Genomic DNA, 16,324 nt, shown 5'->3' on the forward strand with positions numbered 1-16,324 from the left:
TCCTGCAGCAGCACTGCCTTAGGGAGTTCCTGCCTCTGCACCATTCCTTTAGTCATGTCAGTGCTGTTGTTTGCAGAGTCCGACTGTCTTTCTGAGTGAGATAAAAACAACCCCTAAGTAAGGAGTGAGGAAGAAATTCCATAAGCTGATAGTGCCTCTGATGTAAGAGATGTGGAACCAGATCCTGAGGCCAAAGCTGGGCATGCATTTAAGTTGACCAAAAATGCCCCCTCCTGGCCCTTCCTTCCCCCTGCAAGCTCTTGTACAGCCGTGCAGTGACTCTGCTGCAGAGCTGTTCTAGCTGAATAAGCATTTGGTTGATTTTTTTCCCCCATGTTTTTTCTTGAGCTTGTTCTGTTCCTAGATTTGGGATGCACTCCTTGACAGATTAAGGGAGAGAGGGGAATGAGTGACTGGAGGGGGAAGGTGCTGCTTAAACCAGATGCTGGATTTATGTCCTAAGATGCTAAATTTATGGCCTGTGGTGTCTTGGCCCGAGGTGTTTATATTCTGCAAATTTGGCACCTTCCTGACACAAACACTGGCCTCTCTGAAGAAACTGCATTATTTATTTGGTTTTGCTAGGAGTTGGTTCTGTCTGGGAGGTTAGGGGTGTTCCATAGGCCTTTGTCATGCACTTTCATTCCTGTGTTGGCTGAAATTAAAGGACCTGACTTCTACCCTGCGCTGTGATGCACCTTTTGCTACTGCTTGCCCATATGAAGGCTGAGTGTGGCAAATGCATCTCAGCAGGCCCAAGTCAAGAGCTTTAATGGAATTGATCATTGTGTATGGGTATAACAGACATCAATCTGCAAAACAACTGAGAAATACTCTTCTGGTTACCTTACTTTCAGTGAAATGCAGGACATGATGTTCCTGATTTACCCTGCCTACTTCCAACCATTAAAAATACATATCTCTCTCATTTTTGGCAATCCTACATGTAAAGAATAAGAGCATTGCTGTGAGTGAGTAAAAGTACTAGAGGCAAGGTCTGTGATAGAGATATATCATACAAGTATGCTTTTTATATTTGTGATATATAGCCTTTTACAATATGTAAGTAAAAAGCAGAAGGCCACATACAGTGAAAGGTATATGGCCATGTATAAAAATACAGGTAGACTTGTGCATGGTAATGTTCTTAGGCAACAAAACTGCTTTGAACAATGACCACTGGAAGCTTTAACTCAGCTTGCAAATTAAAAAGGAACATACAGTTCAAAAGTGGGTTACTAGTGGGAGTTGATTCTCACAGCTGTTTTCTGTAATCAGCAGCATCAACATGAGAGGAGGATAGACAAGAAGAATGGATTGAGGAATTAAAGAACAACAGAACAGTTGAAACATGGCTGTAATGAATGAGGATGGAGGTGTTCCTTGTAACATGACTGCAATCCCTCCTAAGAAACTATAAATAGCCATTCACTCAGAAAATTCCAAAGAGGATTAGGGAAAATTTGGCTTTGGAAGAAATCTAGACACATATGAATTGTCTAGCTGAAAAATGTCAGGAGATGATTTAATGCTGATTTTTTTTTTGGGGGGGGGGAGGCAGAAGAATAAAAGAAAGCAGGTGGGAATAGAGTTCTGTTTCCATCATGACCTCTTTCATGTCCACACATTGATCTGCTCTAGCTTTGAAACCCTCTGTGCCAATGTAACTCTACAGCACATGTATTTGGCCAGATCAGACCACAGGTAACATGAAATCACATCTGCCTGCAACTGAGTGTGAGGAACACAGCCCTAACTGAGCCAGTGCAAAAGGTGATACAGTCCCTCTGACCTTGATTTGAATGGCACTGCCCAAGCTTCTTGATCCTGAAATGGATTTGTTTTCATTTCAGCTTATGTGGAGCAAGCAGTGTCTGTGCTTGGCACAGGTTCACTCACTTGTCCTGTCTTCCTGCTGCTGCTCTGGCTCTTTTAACATTGCAGAGGTGTTCAGCCTTACAACCGCCATGTTTCTATTCCACTTCCCTCTAGATAGCATTTTCATGCCAAGAGTGAGACCAGGAAACTGACTGAGTTAGATGTAAAGTTTTTAAAACCCTGAATAGTTGAGAAGGGACAAATCTGCCTTTAGTGTTAAAGCTACTCTTCATCCTATGCTACTACAACAGTGCAAGACACGTAGACTTTGCAGCTTGTTCTCTTTCTTCTGTTAATCAAGTTATTTCATGAGCATTCATGTCATACCAATGCTAAGGTTGAAGGCAACAACCCCAACAGCAATTTATTTCCTCTTTATTCTTTCTGTATATCTTGGCAAAATTGACAGTGTCTCATAAAGTGTACATGAGAAAGATTTAATTTGCAAGGTAAGCTTCTTATTGATTTAACTCAGGTCTGATGACTTGAAGTGTAGAAAGCAGATTTTGATTCTGGTGAAAGTGATAAATCATTGGGCCAGATCAGAAGAAAAGTGAACTTGAAGAAGGAAAGTTGCCTGTGAGGGCCCAGAGTCACCACAACACAGTCATGCACCCAAGATTATTTACATCCAGTGGAGGGGACTGGAAAGTCTATCATACAATTAGTGAGTTTCCCAGGAATGATCAGGAGTAGGTCTCTGAGAAACACTGATTCCCCTTTCCCTATTCCCAAACACCATGAGTGCAGTTTTGCTCAGACTATAAGGTGTTGCTCACTAGTGATTGCCTGCTCAGAGAAAGTAATTCAATGCAAATGTGGTGATGATGAGAGAGATGTGCTGCCTCTCACACTTGTTGAGAGTGATCCGTACAGCAGTGATACCCTGAGCAATAAGACCCAGATAGACTTAATGCAGAGGCAAAGAAAAGGTCTTCCATTGGCCAGGAAATGGCTGAAAGTCGTGAAACACAAAGATGCTTCTGGTTTCTTGGCTTATGCCAGAGTTCATCTACTGCCTGGGATGTCACCCCTATCCCTCCAATGTTTCCTGTGGTATCAGCAGAAATCTTTATTTCTTGGGGCTTCGTTTTCAGCTCTCTGACCTCACTCTTCATTCTTCTCTGCCTTTCCCCAAGCTGCCAAAGTAGCAGCTTGGTCTGGGTTCTTGCTCACTTTCTTCAGGAGGCAGAGCTCAGGTCAGCCTCCTCTGCCAAAGAGCCTAAGCCAGGCAGGAGACAGTTACAAAATCAATCTAGCTCGAGTAGCATCATGAGAGCAAAAACCATATTAGTGTGAATCACATATTTCAGGATGCAAGCACAGAACATAAAACCTAACATGGCAATAGGATGAGCTCCATGGAGTTGTCTCACAGCCTTGAATGTTAATATAAGTTTGTGTATCTAGAAGACATTTGTTTTATTAATGTGCATTTCCTTGTCCCCTACTGTTTTCCAGGAGACAGAGGTATTTTCCTTTGCTATGCAGTTTCTCCTAAGGAAAATGAAATACATTGCAGGGCAAGTCCTGTGACAAATGGTTTTTGGTCTATTTAGGCACCTCTGCCCTCGATTCATTCTTGTGCTTGTTCATGCTTGATTGAAAAAAACTGTACATTTTCACTCTATTTTTGAAGAATACTACTTTAGGTCACTTGGTATTTTTGATGTGTAAGTTTTGTAGACCAGGAATAATCTATATAATCAGCTTTTGGCTTGTCAATTTTAAACAGAATTTAAAAAATAACTTTAAAATGTGTCTTCAAATTAACACTGGCAAACCATTTATTGTTCAACTTCTCAGCAATGCACTGGCTGTGCCAGAGAAGTCCTGAAATTAACAGGTCTGGAATCTCTGAAGGACATGAAGTCCTTCATGAGTAGACTAGCTTCTTGTAGTTATTATTATAATATCCTCCTATTATATACTTGTTAGCACTTAAAATTTTATGTCCTGTCAGAAAGGCTGTGTTGTCATTTCAACCTTCTGGAAATTGGTATGAGATTGAATTGAAAATTACACCCTCTTCCCTTATAGCCTCTCACTTTTTTTTTTCCCCCCATACACGGACAATTATTCCAGAAGAAAACTTGTATTGTTAAACACAGAACTTTGACTTCACCAGCCAATTTTGAAGCTGATTAGCAATTTCAACAACAGCCTTGTCTGTGCTATCCAGAATAAAAAGTGACTCTGTTTCCCATTCTATTTTCTTTTATCTAGTTTGAAGAAAACATTCTGGATGCTTGCCTGTTCCTGATGGATAAGGCAGAACTGGAGCTCTCTGGACGTGGAAACCCAGTCAAAATCTGCCGTGTTGCCTCTGCAGTGGTATGTAATGGATGCCTAATATGTGTCAGAGGTGACACATAAATCAAAGCCAGGCTGATTTAACTGGCCCTCATGCCCTGATGTGCTCACTTCAACACACAACCGATCATTTGTCCATTCTGACAATTGTCCATTCTGGGGTCTGACATTTTATTTTGCTCCACTAAAGTTGAAGGAACTTAAGTTGGCTCGTCGCCTTTTACTGAGAATGGCGCCTTAGCGTGAGAAAGCCACTTTTAGACATTGCACTCCAGGCATAAGAATTCCTTGTGACACTGTGCTCATTTTCCAGTAGCTGATATAACTGTGAAAGCTATTTCTGCTATGGACAATAAGGTGACATGATGGGTGGAATTTTGGATGGGGAAGTGAGAGACTTTATGCGGACTCCAGTGCTAACCTCAATGGGGTCTTATAACGCTGCAATGCTGTGTGTTAGTTGGTCTGATTTAAGCCCCAAATAACCTAATCAGGCTGAGAACATATATTTATATATATATATATATATATATATATATATATATATATATATATATATATATATATATATATGCTACCTTGGCCCCAGAAGAAAACACTGTGAGAAGTGTCCTCTTAAACATGGGGCTCACAAAACATACCACACTCAGAACAAAATTACCTAAAATAACCAAGGAGAAGACTTCCCAGACCACCATTCTCTTTGGTGGCTAGGCACCAGGACTAGTGCTGTGGGGGCAAGAGAAGTCCCAACCCTAATATTCAAGATGCTAGACTCATCCAGGATGTGGAAGACAAAGGCTGAGTCCTCTCCTTTGTCTTATTTGAGGCCTGAACTGATGCCTTCTGCTTCCCAGAACAATACCCTAGTCACTGAGCTGGTGTAATTAGATGTTCTGTCAAGCCAGCTACTAAAATCAGTTGTCCACAAAACATGGCTGCTTGAGAGAGATGATCCTTTAACCCATTTATTATAGCATTTGCCCAGGCTTTTAGAAAATTAGCTCTTTGTCTTCGATAACATTGAATGGGATTTTCTGACCTCTCAATCTTGCACAACATCATGATAAGTAGAACAGCTTAAGCAAGAAGCACTGAGAACACCTCCACTTCTCTCTCTCTTTTAATATTTTACTTAGTTTTTTCACCTCAGACACTACGAATATGGCTTCAGACCTCCAAACAGAAGTAAGAATTGAATGTGATTCCTTCATGTCTGGACTGGCGGATGCAAAAAGTCCCTCATGAAGGACAGTGGAGGCCCTCAGGACAAAACAGCACAAAGTTCAAGAGCCAAGAGGGCTTGCATATTACTGAAGTTTTGAGTCACTCAGTCATTTTAGAGAGGTGGAGAAGTTCACCATTGGAAATCCAGGAACCTATGTACTTTAGGTCTGATCACAGAATTAGGCATAGCTAGGCAGGGGATTGGGTTATCTGAAATTCAGACCTGAGTAAGAAGTGGGCAAGAGGTACTGAAGTCCCATCTGTGTTCCTTACCCTCATTCTTGCTCAAGTTGAAATGTAGTAGAGCTGAGCTAGTCTGAGGACATGCCCCCATGCTGGAATCTTTCTGAGGCTTCCTATCACTGCAGAGCAGTAGAGTCTCTCTCTTCTACTCTTTGCAACCAGAGGAGAGCCTGAAGACCAGCATGCTGCCCTGTCCTTGAAATGCTTCTCTTGGCATATTTCCCACACCAGTGATATGGGCACAACCTCTTAACCCTTTGGTTATGACTCTGAATACTTATCTTTGTTCAGTCCTAGAGTTCACAGGAAGTCGATTTTCTAATTATAAAACAGTAGTTAATGCAGCCAAAAGCTTTCAAATGAGAATTGTGATTTATTTGGCTGGTGTGTAGCTGTTCCACATTAGCATAATTAAAAGGTACAGAGCGAATGAGCTTTTTGCACAGCCTCAACTGGTTTGGTTCAAATTGCAGCTAGGAGATGTATTGCTCGTTAATGCCTATCAGTATAGCCATTAGTCAGCAAAACTCTCTGCTTTGTATAATCTTACCAAAGGAAAACTTACACAGCAAATTCCTCCTTGTTTTCATGCATGCTGGACCAAAAATATTGGTTTCTAATCTAAAAATAACAGTGGACTGTTTCTCCTCTAAATCTGCTGTAAATCAGGAGTGATTTTATAATAATCTATGGACTGATATGGACAGAAAACCAGATGATGTTAGGAAAGAGCACAGCTTAATATTTCTGAAGCTTGCTTATCAGTGTATAACTGATTGCATTTATTTAAAATACATAGCAGTTAGCATATTTAATGTTAATAAAACTTACTAAACTGGCAACATGGATACTCAGTGTACTGCTTTAGTTTCAGCATTACCTTAAGGTGTCTAGCCTTCATTCAATATTGTTCAGTGATGAGGAATCCATGGGCCTTAGCAAGATTGTTCTGTTTATCCTTGACCTTCATAATGAAACTCTTCCATCTTACTTCTAGACTAAACTCAGCCATATTCAGTCTCTCCAATCCTGTCTGTCTGCTGGATTAAAGAGCTTTTCATTATTCCATCTCTGACATCCCTAATGATCATTTCCTTTGACTTTAGATCAACTCCAGGGATGATAATGGTGTGATTGCTGGTTCCTGGAATAATTCATATGATTATGGCGTTGCACCTTCAGCCTGGACAGGAAGTGTGGACATTCTCTTGGAGTATTACAGTTCTAAGCAACCTGTGCGATATGGCCAGTGCTGGGTCTTTGCTGGTGTCTTCAACACTTGTAGGTATCAGTGAGAAAAGCTCCATGTTGCTCTGCAATTCTTGCTTAACAGAGAGAGATTTTAGATGAAACCAACTAAAATAATCCCTGGCTCTATGTTGTTCAGGAGTAAATAGTGGAGATACTTAAAAATATATGGCTAAAAGAGATGGTCTTTATATAAAGCTTAGGTATGTACTTCAGTTCAGCTACTCTTCCATACAAATCTGTTAAGTATTTAATGGTTCAGTAAAATGTATTCAGTGACTCACAAAGGTAAGTTTGTGAAAATTAAGTCTTTTGGCACAGTCCACATGTCAGGAAATTTTCAATGAACAGGGTGCTTGTGACCTAGACCTAAAACATTAAATTGCTATCCAGTATGGGATATGTGATGCAGAAAGGCCAAATCTCACCTACGGAGGATTGTTCCTAGAAAAATTGAGGTGAACTCTCCCTGCACCTGTCTATTGAGCACTGTTAACATTTTCTATGGAGTTTATGAGCCAGAAGTGTGAAGAAAAGGCTGGTCTAATTTATGAATTGTCTAACAGTACAAAATTAAGTCTAAACACACTTGGTGAAACCAGAGTTCTAGTGTTGTAGTGAACAGAGTGTTGCAGGTCATAAAACCCAGCCAGGAAAGCAGCATTGGATTGGTCCCATTGTTTTACTATCTAGTACTTTTTAACATCATCGTCTGCTAATACACTGGAACACACTGCAGCTTATTAGCAGTCAAGAAAGATTCTCAGAATGTATCTAATGTGCTTTATACAGACATTAAAGACCAGATATTAGAAGCAATGCTTATATCAAGCATCAGTATAGAGCCAGTTAAACAGTTCCTGTGCTTGTGGTACTGGCCAATAGAAGAAGCTGAATGGAGACTAAAAGTAAGTGTCTCAAGCTGAGATGATCTTCTTTAGAAGCACTTACAACATACACATTGAAGCATCAGGCTGGGGGGAAGACCAGATCAGCTTGTTGCAGGGAGGTGTAATGGGTATTACTGCAAGCTTGGAGCCTACCTTGCATCAACTTCTTTTCAGCCACAGCTGAAGGTCTAAATTTGATTGTTGTCTTCAAGATATGAAAAGGAAACTACAGAAAAATTCTATGTGAAACCTTCTCATTTTTCATGTACCTTAATACTGTTACATGTTGCTGTCTCAAGGAATCACATTATACTTCTCTTCATATTATACTTTTATCAAAAATGAAGGCTATTAATCACTCATCTTCCATAGGAAATGTGAAAATTGCATAATTAATGATAAGTTATGGGACTGTTTCTTCACCCTCAGGCAGCTCTGGGCATCTCTGTGCTTTCACTTAATTTTTGCCTGTTCTGTATGTGTAAATTTCATTTTTGTAAATAATTTTCCTCCTGTCTGGATAACTGACTGTCAAAACTCATTCTGGTTATTTGACATAGTTCAAACATTATCCAAAAGAGTAAGGACATCAGAAATAAGTCTGTCTCCTGACCATCTGTCTTGGGTTGAGCTGGCAAAATGCCAGCTGTCCAGGACAGAGTTAAAAGGGGTCCTCCTCCCCCCAACCAGCTAAGGGAAGAAGAAGAGGAAGAGAAAAAAACCCCCTTTACACCAGGTTTATGCTGAAACGAACTATATGTATTTATATTGTTGGCATGTAGTTCTCACAGCTGCAGAGGGGAATGAAGTTTCTGATTTCTCTGGTTCTCACAGAATCTTATAATGGTTTGGGTTGTAAGGGACTTTAAAGATCATCTCATTCCAATGCCCCTGCTATGGACAGGGACACCTTCCACTAGACCAGGTTGCTCCAAGCCCCATCCACCCTGGCCTTGAACAGTTTCAGGAGTAAAAAGCTACAGCTTCTCTGGGCAACCTGTGCCTCACCACTCTCACAGTGAAGAATTTCTTTTTAATATAGAATGTAAGCTGCACTCTTTCAGTTTAAAGCCATTCTCCCTTATCCTATAAATACATGTCCTTGTAAAAAATACCTCTGCAGCTTTCTTGCAGATCCTCTTTGGATACTGGAAGGCTTCTCTAAGGTCTTCCCAGAGTCTTCTCTTCTCCAAGCAGAACTCTCTCAGCCTGTCTTCATAGGGGAGGTTCTCCAACCCTCTGATCATCTTCATGGCCCTACTCTGGACTTGCTGCAATGGGTCAATGTTCCTCTTATAGTGGGGACCTCAGAGCTGGACACAGTTCTCCAGGTGGGGTCTCATGAGAGCAGAACAGAGGGGCAGAATCACCTCTCTCAAACTGTTGGCCACACTAATTTGATGCAGCCTAGGATACAGCTGAATTTCTGGACTGCAGGCACACATTGCCTGGTTATGTTGAGCTTCTTGTTAACCAGCACCCCCAAGTCCTTCTCCTCAAGGATGCTCTCAGTTACTTCTCCTGAAGCCTGTACTTGTGTTTGCTATTGCTCTGACCCATATGCAAGACTTTACACTTGGCCTTGTAGTCCCTGAGCTTTGCACAGGCTCACCCCTCAAGCCCGTCAAGATCCCTCTGGATGGCATCCCTTCCCTCCCGTGTGTCAATGCACCACACAACTTGGTGTCACCAACAAACTTGCCAAGAGTGCACACAATCCCATTGTCCATGTCACCAACAAAGATGTTAGAGGGCACCAACACCTCAGGAATGGCACTTGTCACTGGTCTCCACTTGGACATTGAGCCATTGACAGCAACTTTTTGAGTGGAGTCATCCAGCCAATTCTTTATCCACTAATTGGTCCATCCATTAAATTCACGTCTCTTCAATTTAGAGACAAGGATGTTGCATGAGACAGTGTCAACTGTTTTGTGCAAGTTTGAATTCTTTCATGTATCTTAAGAGATTCCTATTGTGATTTAGGAAGATGCTGGCAAGTGCTCTGTTCTTCAGCACAGTAAATGTTTAATTTTATTCCTGATGCAGTGGGATAATGAGCAATAACCCACATCCAAAGAGCCTGAGAGATACCTACTTCCTTCACTGTCTGAGGCTGCGTGGTCTGTACTTGATGCTTCTCAGCCTCTGCACAACACAGTGCATTCAAAAAGGCTCATGGAAATGTTTCCAATGGATGCAACTCCTCACAGTGGCTTCTGTGGCCACTTTGTCTTCTCTGCTTGTTGCCTTATCTGGATTTCTCTAGATCACAGACAGACACACACACCAGTTCTCCCATCTTCCCCTGCACTGGCCCTGAATCACCGCTACGCAATATTTTGCCTGCAGGCCACTGTGAAACTGGGGCGATGCAGCAGAGGCCTGGAGCCTGCTGTGTTAAATGGAGAGGCGTATTTTTCTGGGGCAAAACCAGACTTGGTTTGCTGACTAAGTTAGTCATGTCAGAGACCTGGCACTTTGTACTGTGGCAAGGATTACTGAAGTATAAAGTTTGTTGAGTGTTATGAAACTGAAATGTTGTCCAGTGGCTGACCCGACGATAGCCACTGATATATCCAGCTACTGATCACTACACAGAGGACAGAGAAGGTCCAAACAGTCATGTGCAACCAACAGGGTTGTTTTGAGGTGATTTTAAGTCTCTTTCAGCTGCCAGTGTTTTATTGTTATGACCAGTCCAGCTTTCCAAGGTTACTATATTGTACTCTCTAGATCATCTGTTAAAAATGCTAAAACATTCAAGAAATGGTCATTAATCTTGAAATTGTCAGACAAATTATTTTCAATGAGCCCTGATGGCTCATGTGCTGGAAGCCTTGGAGGGCACTTGGATTAAGTTTAATCAATAGGTACATATGGTATTGGATGCATCCAGGTAATTTGTCATCCAGGAACTTGAAATGAATGTGCAGTGTTACACTTTATTGGGAGTCACAGTAGTGATGCTAATGAATATATAAAACTCAACAGTAGCAGCAAGAGCTGTTCAACACTGCAGCACTGGAACTATCTTTAAATAGGATTTTCAATAAAAATCTTCTCCCTTTAAAAAAAAGGAAAGGGGGAAAAAAACCACAGACACCCTCTGTTTTCTGCAGAACCATGTTGGCTCCTAAAATGGAAAAAAAGTAACTTTTTTTACCTGAGAGAAAAAAACATGACATCTGGAGTAGCCTCCCTCCCTGCTTGGGGCCATGCTCCATGCCTGGTTATGAGCCAAGGTGCACACAGACACAGAAGCCTATTGATGCAACTGCAGACTACAGATGTAGCATTTCCACATTTCCCAAATCTACCCCTTGTCAAATGGTGACAAGAGCCACCAGCGCTATATTGTGATAGTCTGAGATTTAGGGTTAGGGGTTTGTTTGGGTTATTTTAATCTTCCTTTTAAGGTTCTTTATGAGAAGGGACTATTGAAATTCCACTACTATTACTCATTAATCAATACAAGTTATGTAATGCATTTAATTCACACTCTCAAGTTCTGTCATTTTAGTTGCAAATAATGCAGCTTTCCACCGTTGTTAGGAATAATTTTCTGCTTTATTCTTTGTGTTCTCCAGATCCCTTCTGACAGCAGATGTGAAACTGGAAAACTCCAAATCAATCAAAAGAAGATACTTAATTTCCTTTTTAGTATTATCTCATGATTCTCTTGAGTTACTAAGAGACCTAATATACTTTGCATTTTTTTGCAAACTCAGACTTGTTTTTCTTTGAACCACATTTAGTCATGCAGTCGACCCATTGCACCCAGATTTGTCCTGAAAAGCTGCAGTGTGGTCACTATGCAAGGCTGCTTTAAATCAGCTGCATAGGTTATAACCATTATGCCATTTCATACCTTGAATGTTCATCATTTTGGGACCAAATAAAATATTTACCTTGTGCTAATATGAAGAAGATAGGAGGAATTATTTGGGTTGTTTTGACTGAGTTTTCCCATTTTATTCTAGTTATTAATAGTTTCTGTCCTCTCATCCTGTCATCCGTGCATGCAGCCTTCATATTTGTACTTCTCATCACACTTCTGTCTTTGCCACAGTTCTGAGATGCTTGGGGATACCTGCAAGACTCATCACCAACTATTCTTCTGCCCATGATAACAATGCCAATTTACGGCTGGACTTCTTTCTGGATGATGAAGGAAAAGTGGACACCAAACTTACAAAAGACTCTGTCTGGTGAGTCCTTCTGGAAAATGCTTTTAATGTGCCAACAGTATAAGTAGAAAAAACATGACGGCAATTCTCTGTGCATTGAAAAACACTGATAGCTTGTGTGAAACAGAATGAAGAGATTGTTAGTAGGCTGACTAATATGAAGTGCTTGTTGTGTAAACAGACAAACCCTGGGGGATCCTGCTAGTAATTTTACCATCCAGTGCACATTTAAGCACATTGGAGGATAGCTGGAATGGGCCGGTGCTCCTTAGGGCCAAGCTGTTTCTAAAATTGGAAAGATGAGCACTTCCACCCTTCTGGAGCCAGGCTTGAAGCTGTACCTCAGTCTACATGGAAAAACACCTTCTTGTTTCACTTGTGTCTGGTTTCCACATTTATCGGCTGGTCTTATATTGGGTACATGCAGTCATTGCTGCAAATAAGTACTTTACAAAATAAATTCAGTTCAACAGAAAAAGTGAAACAAGTCAAGATATCATACAAGATACTGATATTCTATCACCAGATTTATAAAATGAAAACTCCCTAGGACCAAGAAGTAGAGTATACACAGTCTTTTGGAGAAAAGTCAGTCCTCTAACAGACTCTTCAAACTCTTACAGTCTGACAGGAGAAGTGTAGCATATATTGATTATTTGCTCTGTGTGGGTTATTGGCCCTCAAGCCTCTCCTCTTCAGAGTGAAGCAGCAAATATGACCTCTGTATTCCTATATTCAGGAGATACTTGTCTTATTCAATGTCAATATACTTGATTTGTGTCAATGATATCGCCAATCATTAGCATAGCTGTTCATCAGCATGTCTTATTAATAACTTAATCTCTGGAAGTCTTTATATTAAAACTATAATAAACCCATTATGTGGTGGAGGAAATTACTGAACCTGTTGTTGTAACCTCTTTTATGTAATTTTCATAATTAAGAGGAAACCTAAGGAAAACAATTAGGTTTGTTTACATCTGAAGCTTGTATCACAGCATCATAGAGTAGTTGAGACTGGAAGGGACTGCTGGAAGTCATCCAACCCTTCTGTTCAAAGCAGGGTTAGCCAGAGCAGGTTGCTCAGGGCTGTGCCCAGTTGGACTTTGAGTATCACCAAGAATGGGCACTCCACAACTTCTCTGAGAAACTTATGCCAGTGCTCAACCATTCTCATGGTAAAAAAATGTTTCCTGATCTTCAGACAGAATTTTCTGTGTTTCAATATGTGCCTGTTGGTTCGTGTTCTCTCATCAGGCTACTGAAAAGAGTCTGGCTTTGTCTTATTTCCTTCAACTCCCTAACCAAGCATTTATGCATACGGATAAGATCCTATAGAGCCTTCCTATCTTCAGACTGAACAGTCCCAGCTGCCTTAGCTTCTCCTTGTGTACAGTCTCTGTTGTATCAGCCATTCCTTCTGATTTTCTATATCAGCAAACTTGCTGAGGGTGCAGTGGGTCTCATAACCCAAGTCATTAATGAAGTTGTTAAATAGTAATGGACCCTGTATCAACCTCTAAGGTATGCAGCTAATGCCTAGGCTCCAGCTGGACTTCACTGATCACAACCCTCTGATTCCAGAAGTTCAGCCAGTTTTCAATATACCTTACTGTCCATTTGTCCAGTCCATAGTTCAATAGCTGGTCTATGAGGACGTTCTAGGAGATGGTGCTAAAGTCAAAAGGACAAACCTCCATGCTCCCCTTGTGCTTTCAGTCATTAATTTCATCAGAGAAGGCTATCAGATTTGTCAGGCACAGTTGTCTGTTAGTAAATTCATGCTGACTACTGCCAATCACCTAGTCCTTAACATGTTTGGAAATGTTTTCTAGAACTTGCTCTATAACTTTGCCAGGACTCAAGATGAGACTCAGACATCTGTAGCTCCCTGGGTACTCTTTCTTCGCTTTCTTGAAGAATGAAGTGATATTTGCTTCCTTCCAGTCCTCAGGAATGTCCTCCAGTTGTCATGATCTTTCAAAGATAGATTGTCTTACAGTAACATTAGCCAGCTCCCTCAGCATTTTTGCATCCATCCTATCAGATCAATTGGACTTGTGTGAGTCCAGTGTGTTTAACCAGTCTCTAACTTGTTATTCATCTACAGATGGTAAGTTTTCGTTACTCCAAACTTTCACACTGGTCATAGGGGCTGTGATTCCTTCCGAAGGAAAACTTTAGCAGTAAAAACCAAGGTAAAGAAGACATTGAATATTTTGGTCTTCTCTTAATCCTTTGTCACCAGGTTGCTTATCCTGTTTAGCAGCAGCCCCACTTTTTCTGCAGTCTTCCTTTTGATACTAATGTGCTCACTTTTCTTACTGCTCTTCACATCCCTTGACATACTCTGTTTGATCTCTGTTTTGGCTTTCCTAAAGGTGTCCCTGCATGCTCAGACTGTGACTCTGTATTCCTCCTGGCCACCTGTCCCTGCTTTCTTACCACCTTTTTTTTTTGTCAATGTTTGAGTTTAACTGGGACAACCTTGAGGACTTGTGGCACTTTTGGTTGATTTCCTGCACACAAGGATGGACAATTATTAAGCTTGGAGGATGTGACCCTTGAAAAACAACAAGCTCTCCTGGATCCATCTTCTACCCAGACCTGTCTCCCATGGAATTCTTCCAAGCAGTACCTTAAACAGGTCTTAGCCTATTCTTCTGAAGTGCAGAGCTGTGGTCCTGCTAATTGCCTTGTTCCCTGCTGTTAGAATCCTTTACATCTGGTCTATGAGACAGCAGGACCTCAGTATGTCTTATGGGGCTGTTCCTACTATGCCTCAGAGAGCTCTAGAGGAACAGTATTCTGAAACTTCCTCTGCCCATAAATGATGTGAAACAAGCCCGACTGACTGCCTGCCTCACTTCTCAGTCCATACACACCCAGTAATGGATCATTGTTATGGTTCAGAATTCTCACTGTCTCATCTTTTCTTCTCTCCTTCTCCTAACCTAACCTATGAAACACCTCTCACCTACTTTTGACATTTCCCATTACTTCCCTATGTCTCTTTTGAACAGATGTTTCCCAAGACTTCTTAATTCAATCAATTTTTTCCCTTCTTTTGGGACAGGGCCAGATAATCCAAAATCATCCTATCTCCACTGAAATCCATACACATCTTTACACTAGCATTTCATCCTCTCACCCTACATTTGCTTTTCTTTGGCTTGATTACTTTTTGAATTGCTTTGTTCATCCTTTTATTCTTCTAGTGCATTTATTAGTACATGGTGCACATAACCCTTTGGGTATGACTTAATATATACACCTCTTTTCATTTCTCCTCTGTGTCCTTTCTTTTCATTACTCTGTAACACTCCATGGTAGCCCACATGTCGACTTTTACTGGCTTGTGTCTTAACCTTGATTTTGTTTTTAATGTCTATTTTATTTCTTTTTTTTAAGAGGAGAAGCTCAAGGTATTTATAATGATTTTTTAAAATGCACTTCTCACTTTTATTTATAATCTCCTGAAAACTGGAAGCAAAGCTCTTTTTCTTTATTAATATATCATTTCTATTGTACTTGTACTCCAGCCTTGTACTGCTGAAGCTGATCTGTCTTCAGGTTTTAAATACTTTCAGACTTCAGGGATACTTGGAGCCAGGATTTTTAGTCCGATCAATCTCTGAGAGTGGGGCTCCCTCTGAATGTTATCTGATGTTTATTTATTTTTATTAAAGATTGTCTTCTCCCTCAGGATAGGAAACAACAACAACACCAACAAAACACATAGACAAAATTACACAGACTTTGCAAAAAGTTATTTTTGTAAAGCTGGCCGGATTTGGGCCCATAAGTACTGTCTCTGTCCCCTTACTTTGTTCTCCTTGTCTTTCTTAATGATGATATAAAGACACTTACAGAATATTTCTCTTGGATGGGAATCAAGACTCATTCCAACAGTGAGGTCCAAGCAGAGTGACTTCAGTACCTCAGCACAAACTTGCCTGATGTCACCTCACCCCATGGGGGTTCATCAATGCCCAGGCCTGTGGAGAAAGGAATTCTGAGAATTCTGCTCTCCCATTCACTTCCAGATCACTTTGCTCTAATTTCTCAGCAATGTTATCAGTGGCCCTCTTGACCTCAATGCCTGAACTTATTAGCTAATAAAAGGGCAGCAGTTGTTTCCAGCATATGCCTGTCCCACAAGCAGTACGAACTACCCTTCTTGAACTGTCTTCCAGGCATAAACCTCCCCGGTCATCTTTTATTAATTTCCCTATTGCTTTGTTTGGTCTATTTGTAATTATCTCTGTAAATATTTAATGGTCACTACATTGATCTGCATTGCCATTCTTGCTTTCTTTAATGTCTCAGGCTTGC

At 40.8% G+C, this 16,324-nt stretch overlaps 1 protein-coding gene across 4 annotated transcripts in view; it reads left to right on the forward strand.

Moving 5' to 3' along the window:
• F13A1 (coagulation factor XIII A chain) overlaps positions 1-16,324 on the forward strand; it is a 59,883-nt gene that overhangs the window by 26,299 nt on the left and 17,260 nt on the right. For all 4 annotated transcript variants that reach the window (XM_071553303.1, XM_071553299.1, XM_071553302.1 and 1 more), the window contains exons 6-8: positions 4,105-4,212; positions 6,768-6,942; positions 11,872-12,010. In XM_071553303.1, coding sequence (XP_071409404.1) covers positions 4,105-4,212; positions 6,768-6,942; positions 11,872-12,010 — 422 coding nt within the window. The remainder of the gene's footprint in view (positions 1-4,104; positions 4,213-6,767; positions 6,943-11,871; positions 12,011-16,324) is intronic.

Source organism: Pithys albifrons, chromosome 4 (genome assembly GCF_047495875.1).
Source record: "Pithys albifrons albifrons isolate INPA30051 chromosome 4, PitAlb_v1, whole genome shotgun sequence".
Classification (NCBI taxonomy): domain Eukaryota; kingdom Metazoa; phylum Chordata; class Aves; order Passeriformes; family Thamnophilidae; genus Pithys; species Pithys albifrons.